This window comes from Malaclemys terrapin, chromosome 13, assembly GCF_027887155.1.
Source record: "Malaclemys terrapin pileata isolate rMalTer1 chromosome 13, rMalTer1.hap1, whole genome shotgun sequence".
Classification (NCBI taxonomy): Eukaryota; Metazoa; Chordata; order Testudines; family Emydidae; genus Malaclemys; species Malaclemys terrapin.
The window spans coordinates 7994947-8019802 of record NC_071517.1 but is presented as its reverse complement, the minus strand read 5'-3'; the positions used below and the strand labels follow the sequence as shown (position 1 = coordinate 8019802).

At 41.7% G+C, this 24856-nt stretch overlaps 1 protein-coding gene and 1 long non-coding RNA gene across 2 annotated transcripts in view; one reads left to right on the top strand and one right to left on the bottom strand.

Moving 5' to 3' along the window:
* LOC128848198 (uncharacterized) overlaps window positions 1-7604 on the top strand; it is a 50398-nt gene extending 42794 nt beyond the window's left edge. Inside the window, exon 2 of the long non-coding RNA XR_008446986.1 lies at window positions 3929-7604. This is a non-coding gene — a long non-coding RNA (uncharacterized LOC128848198). The remainder of the gene's footprint in view (window positions 1-3928) is intronic.
* The window catches only part of PITPNC1 (phosphatidylinositol transfer protein cytoplasmic 1), a 176097-nt gene that overhangs the window by 40463 nt on the left and 110778 nt on the right, over window positions 1-24856 (bottom strand). The window contains exon 5 of the mRNA XM_054048012.1: window positions 17476-17547. Coding sequence (XP_053903987.1) covers window positions 17476-17547 — 72 coding nt within the window. The remainder of the gene's footprint in view (window positions 1-17475; window positions 17548-24856) is intronic.

The following is a 24856-nucleotide window of genomic DNA, read 5'->3' as shown; positions in this document are numbered from 1 at the left end:
AATGGTAATCGCCTGAGCTATGACAGAATGGTGATAATTGGCAAACTGAGGGATTAAATATATTTCCCTACATTTCATTTCAAGCAGATCCTCTACCACCAAGGAAGCAATCATGTTGTTGGCCTCAGTGCCTGATGACAATTCCCTCCATCAGCAAATAATCTCGGAGGTATATCAGACTCTCATCTTAATAACATGCATATTTTAGTGCAAGCTAAACCCCAATTGATGAGTTTTCTTTTACAAGACCTTAATACCCCCTACAAATCTAAGCTGGAGAACAGAATTTTACTAAGCTTAAGCAGGAATAGGCATCCCTGTTATGGTACTTTTGGAAAACTCCGCTTTGCCCTGAAAGTTAAATAAACTCAGAAAGCTCCTGGCTATGGTTTAAGCCCTGCTTGCCTGATTCATTTGAGTAATCCCACTCAAATCAATGATATAGCATAGAGTGAGCAGGATTTATCCCTTAAAGACTCAGTCCTGAGGCAATTTCCTGCAAGTCCTCCCCATGCAACTTGCACAGACACTCAGGAGTTTGCTAGAGCCCAAGTGTTTGGCGATGTGATATGCCAGTCATCATTACCAATAGGATGGCTCAGTTCCAGTGAGTTGTGTGTGATACTCCGTAGGGGTGGGAGCTGAGGATGGGGAGAAATCATACAGAGTCCCTGAAACCGCAGATTGAATTAAACAGCATCCATTTCATTTACAGCAAGTGATAATGCAAACTGATCAAACATAGGGGGAAAAGGGCAAATACACTCCCTGGCTGGGAAGCTATTGAAGGATTAGGGGCAGGAGCCAGATCATTTTAAAGGCAAGGAAATTACTTTAGTTTCCCCCTAAAAATAAACCGATGGTGAATTCTTTTCCAAACTGTAAGGCAGTGTTTCTCTTAGAAAGGGAAGAACCCAGGATCTACTATGTTGTATGGGTGACACTCACTCCTTTGCAGGGAGGCCTGTACAAGGCCAACACAGCACTTAAGTCCCATTTAAGCCCTCAGATAAGACTTGAGTGGGATTTAAGTGGTGCACTGGCCTTGTTTTAGACCTCTGCACAAAGTGAATTTCACCTTATATAACTAAAGCCTAAGGAGCACTATAGAACAACTTTTAGCTATTGTAGATTGCATTTTCATAGATTCAGAGGCACTCAATGTGCAACACTTAGGGCTGATTTTCAGATGTGCTAAGCAGCTGTAATGTCCGATGGAGTCAATGGGAGCTGTGGGAGTGCACAGCACTTCTGTAAATAAGGCCCATGGTATCTCAGCTTGGGCACTCAAAAAATGAGGCACCCAAAATTAGTGGCCACAGTTGAAAAATCAGTCCTTGAAGTTTATGAAAAACTTGGAGCCCTTTGAAGGGAAAATGTTATAAGCATGATAGCATGCACATCGGTCTCCACCAGACAGCTACATTTGCATGTGTCTTTCCATTCCTGTTTTCATTCATTTATAACTTCCCCCGTTCAGGCTGAAATATTCCAGGCCTCATATCTGCCTGAACTGTTTTTTTTTTTAAGTTTGAGCAAAAGCAGTTCAACAGTTTTTTAATATGAGGAGCATAAAAAATAAACATATGCCCCATTAGGAAAAGAAATCTTGCAGAACACAAGTTCTAGTACCAAAATGGCTCGGGGAAAAAAACCAGAAATTGGGCCTAGAGGATGAGTGTGAGTGAGCACTCCAGTGAAAACTGGTTTTTGACCAATTAATAACCCATTGAAAATGACTCCCTTTGCATTCACAGTACATTTTACGCAGAGTTTTCTTGCTCATAAAGTGTACCCTAAGGAAGGATGCATTGTATCTGTCTGCATGGCTCGCTTAGTTATGCTTATTATTAATTATTTGTATTATAACAGAGCTTAAAGTTTCCATTGTGCTGGGTGTCATACATACACATAGTAAGAGACAGCCCCATGTCTGGAAGATCTTCTCCTCTAAACAGAGATGGCAAAGGGTGGGAAGGGAAAGAGAGGCCCAGGGAAACGAAGTGACTTGTCCGGGGTCACACAGCAGGCTGGTGAAAGAGCCAGGAATAGAACTCCTGATTATTAGTCTAGTGCTCTACCCATTGGACCATACTGTGCAGTAAAAATGCTGTGAGGGTGCATGGTGAATGTATGCAGGTGTCCTGGCCTCATTATCTATGCACCTAGAAATGTAAGAGCTGAACAGCTCATATGCTTTGCAACATAGAAGCTCCTGCCTCTGGATCTCATAAGATGTGGGATGGGCTGTTTTGGTGCTAACTAGGTTCTCTTTCTAAGATATGTATTTTATTCTCGGCCATGAAATTTCTTCTCAGCCAGCAGCACCACCTCCCTTTGGTGTACTTCAAGGGATGAGACAGTTAACTACAAAGCTAATTCAGCTGAAAATGTAGGTGGCCTGTATATGTCAGCTAATTTCCACCAACTATGTGTTATGCTTTATCTGGAGTACGTTGTGTAAGATGGTTTACTGGTTATAAATAACTTATGAGGACTCTAAGGCACACACAAAGAAATACAAATTACTACAAGATGTGATGACAGGATTTCTAAGGCAGCAGGAAAAAGTATGATATGCTGTTTTACATGAGGAATAATAGATGATCATTGGCTGTGATGGATAAAACAAGTGGGCAGTGTTAAGGTTACTGGCTTTTGAGTGCTTCCTTGTTCAACCTTAACATTCTCTTAATGTAACTGTTTTCAAAGGAATAATTATTGTTGTTGTTATAAAGTTGCTCTGTGAAGTGTCAAACGTGGGGTTATAAGTGTGGTGCAGCAAATGTTTCCTCAGGCCCAGAGAATGAGTGTATCAGGGCCTCTCTCTAACTGTATTACCAGCCATGTCTCCTTACAGCCAATTACTGGCTCTGCTTCCTACCCAAGCCACAAAAAAATGGGCACAGGCCCAAACCACTTAAGAATTGCAGAAGATTGTATCTAGTGTCTACTATTGAAAAAGAAGGGAACAAGTTGTACCATCCTCAGGCAGCAGTTGGTTTTGCTCTCCCTGCAAGTATTGTTTTTTTAAATATATTCTAAAACAATGTGTGCTAAATACCCTCACCAGGCTCACTTGCTCTAGCTGTGTGCTAAAGTACCAACAAGCAAGCTAGCGTCCATCTATTTATTTTCAAGATGTTCTCCACAATTACCACTCCCCGCACCTCTTCTGAATCCTTATGAATATTATTGAATTAGCTGCACTTACCAAAACGTAATGAGGTCCGATCCCCGGCTTTGACCTGGGATTTGACTCCTGACTCAGTCTCCGATCCCCTGCTTTGGTTTCTGACTCCCAACTCTGATCACTAGACCTGACTGTCCTCGTCCTGATGCTCACATCCATAAGACCAGGACCCCATAAGGGAGACGGGATTCCAGCCCCGTATAGTAGGTTCAGTATTTTAAAGCTACAAAGGGGTCACTATTTGGATAACTGTGCTGAGGACAACGGAGCTGCTGGCACTGATGTTGGGACCTAATCTCCGTAGGTTTATAAAGAAGTAAGCCGACTGCCTGGGCAGATTTTCCCTCAAACCAGGGTTCCTCTGCAGCTGCAGATTTGTCAGTCTGTTGCAACCAGCCCTGCCATAGAACTTTCCTCCCTGAAATACAACATTTGGGGGGGGGGGGAGGATTTTAGCTGTAATTGGCACTCTTTCTTCACTTCACAAGGCGGTGATTCCTTAGCAACTGCTAAATGGAAACGTTCTTTCTTTATTCAAATATTCTGGTTACAGAATCCTTTTCATGGCTCAACATTTGTTATTGTTTTTCCTGTTCCTTGGAATAGGAACAGCAAGTGCTTTGATAACGGGACTGAATAGGTAGTGTGTTTTGCTGAAGCTTTTCCAGTGCCTTTGTATCTTTTGCTGAAATTTTGCCATTTTGTTTTCTTTCTTTTTTCTTTTAACATTTTTAGGTGAATTTAGTACTTGAGGAAGGAGCCAGACTGGGAGTTCTGAAGGCTCAAGTCTCCTATTCATCCAGAAAACAAGCACAGCTGCCTGCCAACTCTGTAGGAGAAGGACCACTTCTAAGGGATATTTAGTTTCTATGGCCAGCTTAGTCCTAACCCCTTTCCTGAGACCACCAACACATCAATGAGCACTGGTTGGTGAGGTGAATTTTGTGATGTGGGTTCCTGTCCATTAGAAAGTGAACTGAGACCACAAACTCCTTTCACATAGATTTACAAGCAGCCAGACTAATGGCTGTTGACCACTCCTGAGCTGAGCTAAAATTGAACGAATGCCCTAGATGTAAAAAACTCCCTTCCTAATAGCAAATATATCGAGCTATTTCCTAGCTCGCTATTTTGTAACTTCTTACACCAAGAAGAACTTCACTGACTCATCGCTACTATCCTTATGCCTCCTACAGCAAGAGCACCCTTGGACAACTACATATTCCTCTTTCTAAAACAATGAAAACCCACCCACACCAACACACCTATCCTGATTCTTTGCACTTGGGCTTGGTCCTACTCATATATTTGCTATGCAAACAGAGCTCCCATTGATCTGAATGAGAGATTGGACCCATAAAGCATAAACCTAAAATAAGGCCACCTAGATTTTTAGAATACCAGCTAAATTAATGCTTGTTAACACTCAACAAATGCTTTTATACGGTTGTATGAGGAGAATGAAGATTGCTAGGCTGGTTTTGACCCTGGGAATCTCTCATACCCCGATGAAGTGCATTGCCAACCCATATGCGAGCCTTGAATGAGTCTGAATATGTAACTGGAGGTATGCTGATTCATGTTTGTAGTGCATCCTTTATCACAGCCTACCACTCCAGCAGTACACACAAAATATTAATATCTGATTGTATCAATAGTCAAAGCAATTCTATTCCTCTCTATATAGACCACCAGGTTTTTGTTTCTTCAGGTGCCCATTAGGTGATTAAATAGTTGGTTTAATTAAAAAACCTCACCATTTTAAAATAGTATTCTAATTTTTAGCCTGTGAATTTTCTTTCTAAAACCTTGACAGTCATGGTCACCACTCCCACATCCTGGTTATTTTCATTAGAACTAAGTTTCACCAAGATGTCCAGAATACGTCTATCGATCTATAGAAGTCCCTGAACATCCCCAGGCAATTCAGAAGTAAGCCTGTAAGGAAAATGGTGGGGTGGGGGGGAGGGGAGGAGAGTGTTTAACTGGAGAATTAAAAATTTTATGAAACAAAACCCAAGTCAGTGGGGTTTATTTTGGTACGTTGAGGAAAGATGTTTGTTTATGTATAAATAGTGGTGTAACTTTGCAAAAAGGATTGTAAATATGAGCATTTCATTTTTTCTGTTAAAAATCTGGCACAAAGCCTACACTCTCTAAATTGTGATTTCAATCTCCTTGGATTGGCATAAAGCCAGAACTGTTGGCTAATTTCCAATTTAATACCACAGCATCCAATCGCAGCCTGTGTCAGCATTTCCATTATAAACCTCTGTTTTCTGAGGTTTGTAATTTGGCTTTAAAAAGGTTGGTTAACCCAAGCCCAAATGTTAAAATAATAAAAAAAAATCTGTTAATGAGCTTGAATAGGACTTTTGCCTGAGTAAGGATTGCGGGATTTGGTTTATGTTGCAATACCTGTTCACCCAGGATAATTATCTACCTGGACACATTGCACCATAGCCATCCATGTCTTTAAGTAGGGGCTGCCCCATTTAAGACCATGACATTGCACCCATTTATACCAGCTGTAAATCTGGCCCATTGAATATGAATGAGCGACATCATTGTCTGCCATGGTGTGAACTTCAAAAAGGTAGTTGTGTATTTATAACCTTCCTCTCCCCCTTTTTATCTCTCTGTCAAGCCCCCACTATTTAGTTCCCCTCATATGAAGTGTAGTTTGTTTAGATTTGTCCTGCTATCCAGTGCTTGGGTGAAGAAGGATCATTTTTACAAACATTATTAAAGTGCACCACACTCCCTCACTACTATTGAGCAGTGATTAGTTTTTGAATGCCATCACATCTGTATGCAGGACCAGGTACTGGACTTGCCGTGCATGGCCTCTCTACTATTTGTTGCAGTTTTAGAAGTTAGTGGTAAGATGATTTTGTCTGGTAAATAGCTCTGTCACAATGGGCTCAATTCTGTTTTCCATGAAGCCTGTTCGTGCGCATGGGACTGACTGTTTGTAAAGGTGTTCAGCATGGGGTGCTGGAACTATTTGTATAGTGGGGGTGCTGAGAGCCATTGAACCAAATCGTAAACCCTGGATATGATGGAAGTAGGGGTGCTACCGCACCCCCTGGCTTGAAGTAGTTTCCAACACCTATGGTTCAGCAAGGTTTGGGTCCTCCATACCGGGTGACTTTAAGCCTAATCTCCCTGCATGTTTGCCTGTGTTTGTCAGAAGAGCCATTAGGTGGGGCTCTCCTCACAATGAAGAGGTTTCATTTCAAACCTGTAGGACACAAGTAAACAGTGCAATTAATACTGTCAAACATTATCAATATAGTACAGATAAAGTTGTCCCTAAAAAGAACCTATTCTGTGATTCAGGCACATTTTGCAATGATGTATAATAAGAGGTGCTCATAATTAGCATATTTCTATTTTATAAATATTTATCAAGGCTAAATTAAGAGTACAGCTGAACGCTCTCTATTAAAGTCAGCATGTTTTGTGGCACAACTTCCCTTCAAACAGAAATGAACAGACGTTCACTCTAGTCAGAGTTCCATTTCAGGATTTAGTGGAACTGCGCTATATCAGGGTTTGCGATAACTAGGTTCCATTTTACTAAGTAAGAGAGCAACCAAAAAACTAAAAATAAAAGAGCAGAACCAGAAACAGCTTTGCTTGTCACCCTCGTATTTTAGGTAATACCTACAACTTAATTTTACTCCAGCTGCACGTTTCTTTATATGGCAACAGACACTGCAAAGTTGCACATTAAAGAGGAAGGAGCATATTTTTAGAAGCATGATGTAACACTGTACATTCAATCACTTCCCAGGGTTGCAGAATCAGAACTATAAGTTAGAAAAGATTTCCTAAATTTAAATGATGACACGCCACTGTTTTGACGCTAAATATCGAGCAATATCTGCCTATTAACCACCTATTTTTAGCATGATCTGACTATTAATTTGTCCAACAATACTGCTGTTAATTTATCAAACAATACTGCTGTTATTCCTCTGCATCAAGGTTATGTACACAATAGCGTTATCTCTGTGCTTTAATTTGACAAATGCTCAATTCTGAAACAAGGTGGGTGAGGTAATATCTTTTATAGGACCAAAATTTTGTTGGTGACACTGCATTCTGTTGGAGAGCGAGGAGCACATTGGAGGTATATTCTTCTCTCGGTCCACAGACATTTATGCTTGTAGCTCCTACTGCAACAGCGTTATTCAGAGTTATACACACAAAACGTGGCCCATTGTGAAGATACCACATCCTGTTATTTTTAAAGATGAGTATGCCTCTAAATCTTTGCTACTGTCTTGCATTGCCCTTAAGAGGATGTATGTACAGTATTCTTGCTAATAAACGCTCCACACCTCTGTAACAAAAGAAAGAGTATCCTGTTCTATTATACCACATATTAAAAACTTTCATGGTATTCTTCGATGTAACAAACCAGTCATCTTCTTAAGTGCATAGGTTTTATACTACAAACAGCACAGGGTGGCAAGAGATTTATAAATAATTATTTTCTATTGCAACAACTGTTCAATTATTTTTAAGTACTGTACCTTTTGCTTCCCACTATCACCAACCAGGCAGTAAAATTCACTGACCAAGTATCAGGAGAAATGTATTCTTGAATAAAAAGAGAAGTCTGTCAAAGATAATGAGAATTCTGCAACCAATATGAAAAGCCCAAGGAAAGTGAAATGTGTATCTGCGACTGAACCGTTTATTTTAATAGCATCTGCCCACCTTGTACCTACAACTACAGTTTGCCCTAGCCTAGAGTAACTTTCACCTGGCCCAGAAAGCGTGTGACATGCAGATCTAGCTTAAAAACAGCTCTTCGCTAGCTATGCATGGCACACTCTGTTCCTTCCCTTTATATATTTTTATTACCATTTAATACTGGTGTATATTTATAACGAGGTTAATATCAGCTTTGAACCCACCCACAAAGGGACTTGTGTAGCTGTCTGACATAGCTTTGGTAGATAGCAAAGATGTGCAGACAGAACAATGAGAAGTATACATCTGAAAGGGACAATAATTCTGTTTTCTTTGCGTGTTTGTGGGTGCGCATGTGAGAATGCTAAGACATCTGATTCCCACTTGAAACATCCACTTGCTATAATTTGACTTGTATTCTAGAGAGAACGTATTAACTTCAGATTATAACAGCCTAACTATTACATGTAGCTGTGTACAGACCTGTCACTGAAGGTCTGTGTAAAAAAAGGTGAAACATTTTGTTCTTGGAAACTTGTAATGTTGTTCTAGACCAAGATTTAATTCATTTATATACACTCCTTGGTCAGCCTGTAAGAAACAGATGCAATATAAATTGACTTTTAATAAATGGATTATGGGGTTGGAGATGATTTAATGGTTTAATATTATTTCAGCAGAATTGATACAGGTCTCAAAGAATTCACTATGCAACAGATGACATGCCATTGCTTCTAAAACACAAAGCTCATTTACAAATAAGGGAGCAGACAGAGGTGGCTCTCCCATAGCTTCTGTGGTGCACAACAATGAGAGATGTGTGAAACAGGTAACATTTTTTGTATGAAAGGTTTTGCCATTTCACTTTGGGTGGCTTTGTGCAGATTTAATTTCTCAGTGACATTTTACAAAAAGGTTATTTTTGTACTGAAAAATTCAGAAAATCCGAACTTCCCTGGCTCATTTTTGAGTGACGATTTTTTATTCTCTTCCTTGGCTGTCACGATGTCACTGCTCCTTTACCATGAGGGCCCATCCGGCTGTCCTTAAAGAGAGTCTATCACTACATGAATTCTAAAAACATAAGCAAACCTTATGGACATCTGCGTCAGAGCTAAGTGCCTGAGGAAATGTGTGTCATTCCCTGAATGTTCACTTACCACCTCACTTTTAATGGACAGAGCGGGAGCAAGGGGCATGCTTAAACGAATGCTATAGCCCCACACAAAGAATTCAACTCATGTCAACTCTTCTAAGAAGCAAAAGCCCTTAGGGGGAGTGTCCCAAGTTCTGACATATCAGTTATTCAAATCTGGAGAATCCACTCCACTTACTGGATTTACAGGATTCAGGGGTGGACAGCAACCACCGTCATTCCCCTCAGGCTAAAATTGCTTGAGGTCAATCAATATCTTCAAACACATGTCCCATTCGGAGAGATCATGTGCTAACCCAAGGCACAAAATGGAGTGGATATGATCATCTGTTAGAAAGAACTAATTGTTACCATCAGAGTCAATGGGAACCCTATCTCCAAGGGAAGAATTTGGCTCAAAGGTGTTTTTTATGTGCACAGAAAATATTTCTTGTACTATATCAGATGAAGGGCTGGGGGAAGACAAGGAATCCATTTCAATTTTGGTTTGATGAAATCCTCTACCAAAGCAGAAAGACATCTAGACCTTCAGACACTAAGGTTTTGCATTTTATCTATCTACTGTTTAGGCCTGTCACAGGCAGGGTTCCCTCACCCAGCACTTACTGCATACAGTCTTCATGGACATCTGTGACAAGTTTAACACCAAATGCTTCATTTACAGTGTGATACACAAGTCCTTGTTCCCCCACAACATAAGGCTTTTGCCTTCTCCCTAGCCACAGGGCAAGGAGAGATTTCACCTCCCTGAGATCCTGGACATCTCTGGCCCTTCCTTCCGCTCTCTCTTTTAACTGTCCTCAGCTGAATCCCCTTGTTGACTGGTACTTAATTATCTCATCACTTTTGCTCATGTGGGGACCCTCATCAAGTACACAGAGAAGTGAGTCAGCCTGAGGCTACTCAAACTCTGTCACAGCCCCCCTCACCACAGTATCTTTGTTGTGCCTCATAATCTTTCATAGATTTATCCTCAGAACACCCCTGTGAGGCAGAGAAGTATCATCCCCCTTTTACAGATGGACAACTGAGGCACAGAGAGATTAAGTGACTACCCAAGATCATATGGAAAGACTGTGGCAGAGCAAGGATTTGAACCCAGGTCTCCAAAGTTCTAGGCTAGTGCTCAAACCACTGGGCCCTCCTTCTCTATAATAAGAGGCAAGCTGTGCAATTCCCTATTTATATTTATTTTGGTATGGCGGAATGGAGGGTGGAGAAAACAGCATGTTTACCTTAAGAGTCTCTGAGATGGAGTCCCCTCACTGTCTTGGGCTGCCTCCTAAGGCAGTGATTGACATATCAGAACAATATAGCTGGCCTTAATGACTGTAAATTAAGTGACAAACATCAGAGGAGGACTGAAGAAAATTATCATTTTACAGCCCAAAGCTCATAAATCTAGTCACAATACTTAATATTTATACCTACTTTACAGTTCACGGACCTGGTATATTATCATCTTTTCAATATCTAACTCTGGCTCTATCTCTTTTGAAGCGTAAATGAGAGGACCGTCAAGAAGACGTTTCAAGACATCTTTCTTACAGGGATTGCTATTTATTAAGGTAAATCACAGCTATTGTAGACAGCTGCTTTACTAATCTGAATTTGAAAACAGAACCATAAAAACCAAAGCCCGTAGAACTCCTGCCTACAAATAAAATAAATGCTTTCTTTTTTTCCCTGTAATCCTCCATTATAGGCTATTTAAAGACTAGACAATTGGGTTTGAATAAACATAATTCTTTTCATTTTTAGGGTGTCTGCTTTTTAAAATTCAAGCTCACTCTCAGTTCATAAATTAAATGTAGTGTTCATTCTTATGTGCAGCACTTTAGAAATAGCCTAGCAAATACTTTATCATTTGGCTGTCCTATAAATATCATTATACTGTAAGGACCAATGATCGTTGCAAGTCTGGATGACTTTTATAATAACAAATCTACAGTACATGTGGTCCTCCTTGGATGGATCCTATTACCAGCTGGAGAACTGCGGCGGATACTATTTGTGACCTACAGCTAAGCTGTGTCTGGCCACAATCCCCGAAAAGGACAAAATAAGCAAAGTGTCAGTATCTGTGGTGGGAACAGAGCAGAATTTGGAGAGTACTGATTGGGAAAATCCAGGCTATTCTCTACCTCACCTTTTCTGGAGTGAAATTTATCTAATATGAGATAATAAATGCTGAGTGGGTATAGGACTAAAGGAAGAAACGAATATCTGCCTGAACCAAGAAGTGAAGTCAACAATTAATGAACACATGCCTTTTCATGGAGGCCAGGACAATCCAATCATACAGGAGCGAGCAGCAAGTCATACCACTCCTGTCTGTGAATTTATACCATTTAAGGCATTAGAAAACTTTCAAAATTCCCTTCCATCATATCTATGTTATTAATCAGTGCAGAGCTGGCATTCAAAACAGAGCACATAGCAATCTCTTATTTTGCTGATTTTATCTTATGGACAAAATAAAAATGAAATATGCACATTATGCATTATTTTTCATGCAATAGTGAGAAAAGATGGAACTGAAAGAGACAGGCCCGTACTTGTATCATCTGTCAATATTCATGAATGGAGCCCTTAGTGTAGGCATTGTTATTATTAATATTAGGAGTCCCAATCATGAAGTAGGACCCCATTGCACTAGATGCGGTACAGACATAGTTCCTCTCTTCCCAACAGGGTCTTTTCTGTTTTGGTTCCTGCCTCAGAGTAGCTAAAAGCAGCAGATGTTGCAGTTGACTTAAAGACACATGAGGGAGGCAATATTTGTGATGAGTTGAGAGATGCCAGTTTGGGGCCATTCATAGTTTATGAGACATTCTCATTTTAAAAAAAAATATTACCTTCTAATTTAAAATAAAAACTCCACTTTCTAAAAAGACCCTTAAGTAGCAATGCTGAGTGGCTTGCCTCATTAGCCCAGTTTCAAATACCATTAACGATCCCGTAAAACTACAGTATAACAGTGACAATATTTGATGTACTAACATGTTCATCCAACATTGACTCTGTTTTTTCCAAAGGGAAAGTTACCATGTGAACAGCTAGTTACTTCAGCTGTGTTGTAGCACTAGAAATCACAAGTGGCTGGATTTATGGTACCGCACCACTATCCTGTATGCAAGCCTCATTAATGTGTTATCTACATAAAGAGCTTCAATCGCCACTGCTTTGCACTCTGTGTCATTGTTTACCACTTGTGCAAAGCAAATGCAAAACTACAGAATGGTACCATTTTACTCCCATTTTTTTCACAAATGTAAACGATCACTAGGGCTGCAGATTTATCACAGCATTTTTTATCCAAGATAATGGAGCATAACGGTAAGTCACAGGCTTCGCGATTTCTGATTAAAAAATACCATGACAAATCAGGAGGCGGCCCACAGCACTGGCGCCTGCAACTCCTGCCTTGCAGGGCTGGGCCCTGTTCCCCACTCTGGAGCATGGGGTTACAGTGCTGCTCAGGTTTGGCCTGGCTGCCACTCTGTCACGACAACGGAGGAGCAGTTGGGCCAAACCTAAGCAGTGCTGTGACACCCATGCACTAGGTCACACGCTCAAATTTGCCCCACCCCACATTCTGTCATGACCCCATGTGCTAGGCTCCAATGTCTGGAGCAGAGAGGCAGCCCCAGCCCCTCCCAGAACTGGAGCCGCAGGAGCTGCCACTGCCGGGTGAGTTTATTAAAATCACGGGCACAAAGACAAGTCCCAGACAAATGGGAAAACCACAGTATCCATGACATTTTCCCCACTGTGACAAACCTGCTGCCCTAATGATGACACAAGGTGTAAGGCAGAAGAGAATCAAGTCCTGGGTACAATTTAATTATAGTTCTCGTTAATGTTGTTGTCTTTCATTAGTTTCTGCTTTCAAGACTATTAGCTTTATTTTAAGAAGAAAAGTCAGAAAGACATTTATATCTAGATGGGTTACTGGAATTAGACAGAATGCTACCAGATAATGCATCATGTTAAGTGAAGTAAGCATATTAATTTACTAGCTCACGAAACGATAACAGGAGCCTGAAAGCACTTACGTTGCTTTCATCCACTAATCAATATAATTATCTTTAGCTTTCTTCAATTTAATTATTGCTTTTTACAATCAATATCTATTTCATTAAATCACATGCAACTGAAGAAGGGGTCAGAGTTCAGAGAATAATTTAAAGAAAAAGATCTGCACAATCTCCAGGAAAGCCTAGAAACAGCCTAGCTGAAGACACTCATGCATTATTAGGACAATAAATTTATTCCTCATTCTACTCTACTATTAGGGATGATTCAACATATTCTGTATTGAAACTGCAAAATGTATGAAAGCATCTCCTACAGTTAATTATTTCCACATCAATGGTAGGCAGTTAAAGTGAAGGGAAATATAGAATATCTTTGAATGCAACCTGATGCTGCTAATTCACCAGAGCACTAGAGGTGAAAATGCTATGGGTACAGTTCAGTTAAAAGCTGTATTTGCCTTTTGCCAAAGAGGGCAGGGGGAAGAGGCGGAGGAGAAAATACAATAATATAATGATTTTAACTTCTTGTATATTTAAATGGAGTCAAATGAAAAGTTGAGCACAAAAAGGAAAAATTAGCAAAATTTTTCTTTCTGCTGTTACTCGACTGAGCAAAAATTTTCATATATAGCCTGAGTCTGGCTGCAAATTTTGCCATAAAAGAATACTTTGACCCCAGTGAAAACTGAGTTTTAAACCTACTCACTTAGTTCTGAGTGCACTAATGAGCCTGGGACCAGGTCCAAAGCCCATTAAGTCACTGGGGGTCTTTCTACAGACTCCAATGGGCTTTGAACCAGGCCCTTTATTCTTTTCAACAGCAGAAGGTTCATGTTTATTTACCTTCCATCATTTCAGCACAACACCCAGTTACATCCTCATCAGTGGTCAGCATCAAGGTTCATGGGTTATATTCCCAAGATTTGCCCTTGATTTATTGTGTAACACTTGGCAAGTGACTTAACCTTTGTTCCTCAGAATGTCCAGCTGTAAAATTTACTATAATACCTACCTCAACAGGGAATGTTGTCAGAATTAACCTTTATAAAGACTTTGATTTCAACGGTGGTACATCAGTTCACACCAACTGAGGATCCCACCCATGTCCAGTTTGCCTTAAGTTCCCTGATTTGACACTTATTCAGGGCTTGACTCAGTAATATTTTTGCTCCAGAGAGTTGACATCCCGAAAATATTTTGAGCACCCACTGCTTGGTTAATGAATTGAATGGAAAACTGACTTTCCAACTCTCCTCATTCCATGCTACCAGTGCAGAGCACATGTCTTCTTACTGCCAACTGCCATTGCAGTCTGACTGTGCTAGGACACTATGTGTCCCTCCCATCTGTCACAAATGCTTGATCATAAGCTATGGGCTTTCTCTGAGTTAAAGTGTTACTAAGGCCAGAAAGGGGGAGAAAAAAATTAATAATTGTATGAAACTGGACATACTGGAAGACTAAGACAATTGGCAATGGAATATACAGCCTCTTTCCTTCTAAGTCACTGGTTTGAATCTAGCTCAGGTTAACTAGTGACTGAAAGTTATCATCATCCAATGGCTGCTTCGTGGCCTCAGTCCAGTTCTCAATGGAAAAGTGTCTGCATCACAAAAGTCATGATTAAAACCAAGATTATAGTTATCTAATGAGCAATTATTATGCACCCATCAACTCAGCAATTTAGCAGAGAGGCCAAGGAACTTGTTGCCTGACCTATTCTCTCACCACTATAGGAGGTTCCACCGGGTCAAGGTTGGGACAATGTGTGGGTAAATAAAGGATGTCAGTCTCCAGAGATGCCACCTAGCACCCATGCAATTGTTATAGGATGACCTGTGTTGTAGACCCTTTGCAGTCCCTCTCAAATGCACCCCTCATGTGACAGGATTTACTTCCTTCAACAAGGGTGGAACCCCACAGTTCAATCACTTAAACTGAATAACTGGGCTGCAGCCACCCTGTTTTCCAACACTGTTAACACAACCAGCCCACGTGGATTTGGCACTTGCAAGAAACTTTCCTCCAGAAACTTCCCAGCCTGTGTCCAGCAGCTGATTAAAGTGACTCAAAACAGCTTTTTCCAAATAAACATATTGTTTATTCACCCAAAGATTCACAGCAATCAGAGAACTGGGTTAAAATAACAAAAATCTACATGCATCTGGTCTTATCTAGGAAGCCTAGGAAGGCTCACTTAACCCAGAAACCCCCACCTCAGGGCTGGGATAGATAGAGTGACCTCTTTCATTCTCTGCCTCTAGCAGGGTCTCTATGTCAGTGTCTCTCTCCTTCAGTTGCTACTGGCCACTTACCCGCTCCTTCTTTAGAGAGACAGTTTTTAACTGTTCATGGCTCTTTTGATTTCTAGGCTCTGGTCTTGAGGAAACAGCTGTGTAACTTTTGACTGGTGCCTAGGAAGAGCATCTTTCCAATTAGTGGCCCAGCCATTGTTCTCTTGAAGTTGTTTACCCGGAGCTCTTATCTCTGACCCTTGGTTTGTTTCCTGTTTGTTCTTCCTACCAACCCCTTTTAATTCAGTTCCATATAGTCATAGATAATATCAAGCAGGTAAACTGACATACATATAATATATGTTTCAGAGAAGCAACCGTGTTAGTCTGTATCCGCAAAAAGAACAGGAGTACTTGTGGCACCTTAGAGCAGGTGTCTCAAACACGCCCCTTTGGGCCGGGGGGGAGGAGGAAGGAGGCTGAGGGCTTCTGCATTGCCTCCTTCCAGGCACCGCCCCCGTAGCTCCCATTGGCCAGGAACAGGGAACCGCGATCAATGGGAGCTTCGTGGGAGGTACCTAGAGTTGTGGCAAGAGCAGCACACGAACGGAACCCTGAGCCCCTCCCCCTCCCCCAGGAGTTTCAGGGACACGGTTCCATCTGCTTCCTGAAACAGAGCGGCCCGGGGCCGGGGGCCAGTGCAGGCTACAGCCCCGATGCACGCCGCTGCCACCCTGGAGCCGCTCTAGGTAAGCGGCGCCAGGCTGGAACTCGCACCCTGTCCTGAGCCCCCTGCCACATCCCACACCCCTCCTGCACCCCAACTCCCTGCCCTGAGCCCCCTGCCGCATCCCGCACCCCTCCTGCACTCCCTGCCCTGAGCCAACTGCTGCACCCCGACCCCCTGCCGCACCCCTCACCCTCTTGCACCCCACACACCAACTCCCTGCCCTGAGCCCCCGCCACACCCTGCAGCCTTTTTGCACCCCCTGGGGGCAGCGTTAGGGTGGTGACTTCGGGGAAGGGGTTGGAATGGAGCAGGGAAGGGATGGGAAGAGGTGGGGAGGGGCGGGGCCTAATGGAAGGGGTGGAGTGGGGGCGGGGCCAGAGCAGCGAGGGGGGGTGTCAGTGATGCGGCCCTCGGGTCAATGCACTAGTCCTCATGTGGCCCTCATGGTCATTTGAGTTTAAGACCCCTGCCTTAGAGACTAACAAATTTATTTGAGAATAAGCTTTCGTGGCCTACAGCCCACTTCATCGGATGCATGGAATGGAACATATAGTAAAGAGATATGTATACACATACAGAGAACGTGAAAAGGTGGGTGTTGCCCTACCAACTCTAAGATGTTAATTAATTAAGAGAAAAAACTTTTGTAGTGATAATCAAGTTAGCCCATTTCAGACAGTTTGACAAGAAGTTGTGAGGATACTTAACATGGGGAAATAGATTCAATGTATCAGAGGGGTAGCCGTGTTAGTCTGGATCTGTAAAAAGCAACAAAGAGTCCTGTGGCACCTTAGAGACTAACAGATGTATTGGAGCATAAGCTTTCGTGGGTGAATACCCACTTTGTCAGACGCATGTAATGGAAATGCGTCTGACGAAGTGGGCATTCACCCACGAAAGCTTATGCTCCAATACATCTGTTAGTCCGTAAGGTGCCACAGGACTCTTTGTTGCTTAATGTGTGTAATGGCTCAGCCATTCCCAGTCTCTATTCAAGCCTAAATATACATATACATATAAATATACATATACATATAATATAGATATCTCCCTCATTCTCCCCAATCCTTCATAAGCACCAAATTCACACCCATGAATTATGTTGAGATTAGAGGAGGAGCCTGGAGGTAAGATCAGAGGCACAAATTCTTTATACCATAATGGTTTACATAATTCTTTTGCAAGTTGCACAGCCTTCACAGAATCACAGAAAAATATAGGGCTGGACCGGGCGCTCAAGAGGTCAGTTGAGTCCATCCCTTCACGCTTATGAGTTGGCTATCCAGGTGCAAAGATTAAGGATTGCTCCACATTCTTTTCCAGTTTGTAAGCCATGCAACCCCAGGAATATTTCATGATTAACAATGTCCTTGCATGGGTTTAAACATTTATTTTTCAAAAGAGATCATACTTACATTGTCATTGCTTCCTTTGTTGTCCTCATATTTTGTTTCTATGTGAATGGAGAATTTAGGCAAAAATGAGCACTGCAAAGAAAGCAAAATGTGTCCGATCAATTAAAAATGTCAATTGCTTCATCAGCTCACATGTTAAATAAATCCTGTTTTCTAGCAGCTTTCCTATTTTTTCCTGATTATTGCAAGAAATGGAATCAAAATCACTGAAAATCCACAATTGCAAGTTTTTTTTAAATGCTCTTGAAAGGATGTATTGATTCTATCCCAAAGTTGAGCACTAAAACAAAGTTATAACTAAACTAATATTAATATTGTGGGACAACTAGTTATAGCAGTGAGTGTATATTTGATACACAACTGTGGCTATATTCTGAATGTTCCTCCACTACTCTCTGTCTTAAGTATCGCTATATTTTTCAGAACTTTTGAGCTGTTGTCCTGTAGACCTTTTCCTTGGATGACTAACATTTCCAGAGCAACGCCTATCTGCCCTATGCACTAAGTCTATGGAAATTCCACTGCCTGCAGTTCCCGATCAAAATGTTGAGGATGCTTGAACATGCAGTTATTCTCTAATTCCAGTATGATGCAGGTTTTAAAGTAATCTCATTTTGATTTTCCCCGGAAATTTTCTTAATTTTGGCATCCAACCAAACACACCGTCACATCAATCCGCCCACATAGTGCAAGAAAAATTACAATCATACAAATGTTTTTCCTATCGACCAGGAAGGGAATCTGATGCCCCTATGCTCTCAGATGGGCAAATTCTCATTTAGACTCATACAACTCCACTGACTTGAGGGAGTTGGCACATACTCTTCATGTCAAATTTTGCTCTAACATTGGTGCATATCCACTAGTGTTACTTTACACAAAGACTAGCTTTCTTTCTCTGTGGATTGTTTCATTCAGTTGGTTTCTAAGAGTGCAATTTGCAGTGCTAGACAACACAATTTCCCTTTAGAGACTATTTCAAGCATCTTCTCTTTAGCATTTCACACTCTTGCTCCCAAATCAATTTTTTTCACTATACTTAAGCAGCCAGGCCAGGTCTACAATGCGGGGGATCAATCTAAGTTATGCAACTTCAGCTACGTGAATAACGTAGCTGAAGTCGACGTACTTAGATCTACTTACCGTGGTGTCTTCACTACGGTGAGTCGACTGCTGCCGCTCCCCCGTTGACTCTGCCTGCGCCTCTCGCCGAGCTGGAGTACATGAGTCGACGGGAGAGCACTCGGGGATTGATTTATCGCGTCTAGACTAGATGCGATAAATCGATCCCCGCTGGATCGATCGCTGCCCGCCGATCCGGCCGGTAGTGAAGACATACCCCAGAGTCGATGGCCAGCAATCCTTGAATGATATTAGTTCAGCCACTTTACTATAAAGGCATCAAGTCTTTTCTTGCATTAACTGTCAGTGACACTGACGTGCCAGTTCTTTGCAAGACATTTAATTGATGCCCGATGGCAAAGAGTCTTTGAACTGCTTGTGACTATTTCAAACGTTATGTATTGAGGTTACACAATGAAGAAAATTTGATGCTTCAGTGCTCACATTGCTACTGGTCCAAATTTGGACTTGATCAGAGTTGATTTTGTTCCTCCAACAGGAAGGGAGGTAGCTTAGAGAGTCAGCTGCTGCGGACCAACGCTGAAAGGGGAAGCAGGTTCTTCCTGAGACTAGAGAATTTACTGTTTTCTATTCCCTGGACTATATGAAAAGAAGCCATTGATTGAGCCTCTAATTTTGGCCACAGAACACCTACTATTCATTAGCAGCAGCTGAGCAATAAGCATGGACCACTCAAACCATTGTGCAAAAAAGAGTGAGATGTTTATGCCAGAACAGGGCCCTTCAATGGATTTCGAGAACAATTTTTACCAAACAATTAACACAATGCTTACCAGCTATGAAAATATCGAGGCCATCCACTACGCACCTTATTTATGATATTAATAGTAGACCAGTGATAAATGTGGTGCAAGAAAAAACTCAGTGGTGTGTGCAGTGGAGGATGGAACAGCTTCAGAAATGGCCCAGTAGGTTCTAATTACCCATATCTTTGGGGCCATATGTTACTTGGTATGCACACATCTCAGAAGGCTAGGTGAGTGTATTCGTTATTCATCAGCAATCAGATAGAGCTGGAGCTAATGCAACGCAGACTAACCGATCAGAAACCCAGATAGTCTTCCAACTTAGGTTTGACCAGTAGAGTCTCAGCTGACCTCAACATACAGTACGTTTTATTCCTGTCCCAGGTCTTCCAATCTGCCAAAAACATCCCTATTTTATTTCCCCAAGTTCTCAAGGCAGCTGCAGAGCTTCAGTCAGAACTCCCGAAAGCCGGTCAAGCAAAAGGGTTGTTTTTTCCACCTTCTGCATTACAGATCTACTCAACGTGTTATGACTGGGCTGCCCACTTCTGCTGGGCTACACAAACCCTGCCACAGCACAGCACAGTGCATGCTCTCATGTGGGGGAAGGCATCAGATTGCCAGTGGTGGGTTAGGATTGTGGGAGAGAAATTACAGTGAAAAGTTTGCTAGTGCCTACTGGGAAGGCTATTACACATAAAAGCAGGAAGATGAAAAGACAGAGCAGATGGACAACACAAGACCCTCAGGATGCTTTGCTGATTAGTTGCTAGCTGGTCTGAGCATAAAAGAGATTTCAATATTTTTTTCAGTCCACTACAAACAGTGTTCTTTCCACCTTTATACATGGATGTGAAAGCTGGAAATCCATCAGAGGTACAGACAGATGTCTAAAATGCCTTCGAAAGCAAACATGTATCACAAATGCCGAGATTCATCAGAGAGTTCAATAGCTTATCTCCAAGGTTATCCAGAAAAGAAGATGGAAATATCTGGGACATGTTAAGAATAAAGTCAGAGCATTTGTTGTGGCAGGTGTGCTATTGGGTAGCTAGAGGAACGTGTAAAAGGGGCTGACTGAAAGAACCCCTCTGTTAAATAGTACTCAGCTGGGGGTGGGGGGAATATGGGACTTAACAACAGAGAGAACATGCAAAGAGTGGCCCAGGATGGGGAAGGACAGCAGATTCCTGTTTGTACCCTAAGCAACATTTGATGGTTCCAGAAGGATTCAGATTATAAACAGTGAAGAACCACAGCATCGAGAGTACGCTTGCTGTTTTACACTAGCTGTTTTGTGTGCATGGGCAGGTGGATGGTGGATAAAGCAAACTGCTATAGAAAGTAGGCTATATACTACAGATTTTTTTAAATAAAAAAGAAATAGAGACTCATCACATACATATTGCCATGCAGAATTTTTGGAACAGCTAGAAAATAAGGTGGCCAAAACATGGCATGTAGAGTTCTACTGCTGCCCACGGCAGCTGTGATTTTTAATAGGATGGCGTGTAGCCTGCAGAGACTACAGGTCTGAGCACGTAATGCTCCAACTAGATTCAAGCTGGAATTCTGCATGCTGAGACTTCTGCCGGGAAGCACCATGTAAGAGATGAGGGCAGTTGCAACTTGTTGCATTTTAGAGATGGCTCCTGGCAAGCGTGGTTTTGTGTGGGTGGAGTCTGGTTATGCCTGCCTTTACTGGGGGTCAGTGTTTAGTTTTGAATTATTGGGTTCGCCAAAAATTTCACCAAATTGTTTAAAAAAGTGGTTGCTTCATGAGTTGCTAAATGTTTGGAGCATTTGGTAGGAAAACACAGTTGATTGGTGTTCTGCCTGCATGTCTTCAGGCTACTGCTCTGTGTTTGTTAACGTGTTTTAGACACCAGCTCTTCTGGTCTGAGGGTGCAGATTTAATTCTCTCTTTTACACAACTTTTAAGAAAACAAAACCAAGTAAAAATCAAATCTAGCAAACAGTAGAAGTTGTGGATGAAATATATGAGCAGCCAGTTGATGGAGAGTCATCAAAGCATGTACTATCTGAGCAGACAAGATCCAGGTCTGGCCAACTTGGGAAGCCACAAAGCTGATTTCTTAAATTACACAGTACAAGTCTGGTGCTTTGTCCAAAACCTCAACAGTTATGTAAATTACATTTACCACTCTGGCTCTAATGGCTGCGGACAGTGCAGCTGCTCCCATATCCCCAATTACCCTGCTTGCCGCAGGAAGTGGTGCTGCCATCTTAACCTTTGCTAGGTTGTCACTGAAAACCCTCTTGTTGGCAGAAGTAGTTTTGTCACATCCACTTTTCTGTTTCTGGTTGCTATGCAGACAAACACCCTCCCTGCTGCCACCCACCCACTGATTCCTCTTCCCTTGAACCAGCGAAAGTATCCGTGTGCTATGATCTGACTGTCAAGTCCCTGGAGGTGTTGGATGGAACGTATTTTCCACAATATAAATACCTTTTTTCTTCATTTATTGAAACTGTTGCCGTTGGGTACATCTACACTGCAATCATCCTACAATTGCAGCTTGTGTAGATGTAGGTACAGATTAAAGCTAGCTTGGGTATATTGACTGGAGCTGCAATCTACACCCCAGGACTTCAGTGTAGATATGCCCCTGAAATCACTGCAACCTCACAGTTAATAGAGGATAGCAATCAAAATCATTCTCTCTGCCTTAGTGGGCTAAAGCGAAGCTGCAGGTTCAGTACAATTATGACTTCTGAATAAACATGGATAACAGAGAGGATTTTTAAATTTATAGACATCTGGAGCATGACCCTATTTTATATAACAGAGTATTGGATAAATCAGGCGACACTATAGCAAGCTTCTTAGTAAATGGCAACCCCCAAATTTAAGTCCTGCTTAAGTGATGCTTTAGCCTTCTGCCCAAGGGTAAAATTCACCTCAAGTATTTTAAAAGTCACCTGTGATAGGGGCCTAGGGAATGCTCTCCAAACGCCCCAATGAGCTAGGACATCCCTTTGATAAATAATCCGTTAACGAAACACCAAGTCTTAAAAGAAAAGAAAATCCCCATAGAATCCCAGCATTTTCCTGAAAAATTAGCTTCAGCAACTGCATGTGTGGTCTGAGAGCTACAAGAATTATGTCTTTGTCACCTGGCTGAGCCCTCGTCTAACCGCTTGTTTCCCCCAAAGAAACATTAAGGGAAGATTAAAGACTGAGAATTTGAGTGCCATTTGCCTCATATGGTATAATGGGAAAGAAACTAGGAAACCATATGTCCTGCCCAGCCACCAGGTTCCAATCTAAATGCATGTGTAGTACAGTTGCTGGGGCTGTAACAAATCTTGCTGAAACTAAAAATGGCAATGGGAACTGAAAAAAGCCCCCCAAAATACTAAAATCCACCTACAGTTACTGGATTGCAAATATAACTCTTAAAATCATTTAATTTATTGGCACCTGCTGTTGTAGTAGCATCGGCTTTCAGCAACACTTAGGCAAGGTCCAAATTTTTGTACAAGTCACAGAATGTATTTTGTGATTCATCAGATGCTCTCTGAGTAACTGGCACAGAGCTCTGGCAGAACCAGGGAACTGTTTATGCAGCACTCAAAAGGCTTTCTTATTCATCACGCACAAATAATTTTTTTCCCCTTAAAGAACAAGAATTAGGCAAGAACTAAAATCAGACACAACAGGGAAAGCTAGGCAATGATTTTTTTAGTGTGTTACTCTTCAAGGCACTACTCCTTCCTGCCCTACCTCCCTCGGGGATGTATTCCAGCACAAACCTGGCAGCTGATTGATACACAGGGCATGCACTGGAACGTATGGGGCAATTCCATTTCCAATTTTCCATTTCAACATCTCTAAGGTTTGCAAAGTGCCTCTCAGAGAAAAAACAAGTAGCAATTCCAGGCTATCATATTTTTACTTAATTTTTTCATTACATCTTAAATTCTGCAGAACGTGCCTACATTTGCAGGATTCCCCTGGTCTTTTATGACCCTTAGTCCTAAATTTCCTTTCTATACAACTCTCTTGATAGCTGACTTCTATATCATGGCTATCAAATCCATGGAAATTGCATTATAAACTCACTTTGAATATCTCAAGCATCCTGCAAACCCGTGATACCTACAATCAGATGTGTAGGGAGAATGCAATGCACAAAAAGTTGAAATACATTAAGATTTTGCTTTCTGAGGCCGTGGGGAGATTTCACAGCAGAAGAGAGCAAATAGTGAAACAAATGCATCTATCTGTAAGAGTAATTACCAGATTTAAGCATGAGTATTCCCAGATGAAAGAAGAGGGAAGTGAAAGCAGTATATGGAAAATACATACCACAGTTGGATTTTCAATTCACTACAGACACTCTCTTGAAAATGAAAGGGCTATTTTTAGCATGATGATTGATTAGTGTTGCCATAGCAATAAGAAACACTTACAGGAACAGGATAAAATGTAAGCAAGCCAAAACCAGTGCCAAAGCCTTAAAGGGACAGAGTCAAACACATATGGCATTTTACCGTCAATCTATGGATAGGGCTGTAAAAATAATCCTTTCATAGCGATTACTGTACATCTGAGGTGGATGAAGGGATTACAATGGTTTGCAATAAAACTGTTGGGCAGCAGGCCAGAGAAAAGGGTTCCTTTGCCCTTTGTAACCTATTCAGGAAGCTGCTCTACCAACGAAGGGGAACAGTATTTTAGCCAGTTTCATTACCCGTTGGGGGACCTTCTGCAGAAAATCCAATGAGCTGCTGGAGGCTTCATCAGTGCACTGTACCTCTCTATACTCCTCATGAACATTAATCCTGACGCCTTGGAAACTATTTTTGGATTGTCAGAGTTAATCCTGCTCTTCGCTAGAGTGGTTGAGGCATATTCCCTTAAATCTTAGCACAAAAGCTAAGGGTCAGTAGTCATTTCATGTCAATGCTCAGTCTGGCCATCTCTCACTTTTCAGGCTTTGTGCTGTCTTATATGGTCACATAGATGTTTTCTTATCAATGAAGTCAGATCCTGCAAGGAGCAAAGTGCCTTTGACTCCCATTGAAGAGTCATATCCTAGGACTTGGCCTTATGGACAAGGTGTTTGGCCAAGCGAAGCGATGTCTTATGCTCAACTTGATGACTTTTCTCTTTCTGTAATGCAATAACTTTCGAACCCCACAGCTGATCAATTCCAAAATTTCAGGGAATGTTCTAGGCATCAATGGACAGAACTCTTGATTTTGGTGAAAAGAAGAACAGGAGTACTTGTGGCACCTTAGAGACTAACAAATTTATTAGAGCATAAGCTTTCGTGGACTACAGCCCACTTGATTTTGGTGAACATCAGAAAACCAGAAGGGGGAAATGGGGACACACAGAGCCCCTGGCATCAGGTTAACAGACCCAGCAGCTTCAACCATCTCTGTAGCTGTCTATGGATTCACAGATTCTAAAGCCAGATTGTGATCATCTAGTCTGACCTCCTGTATAAACACGGGCCATA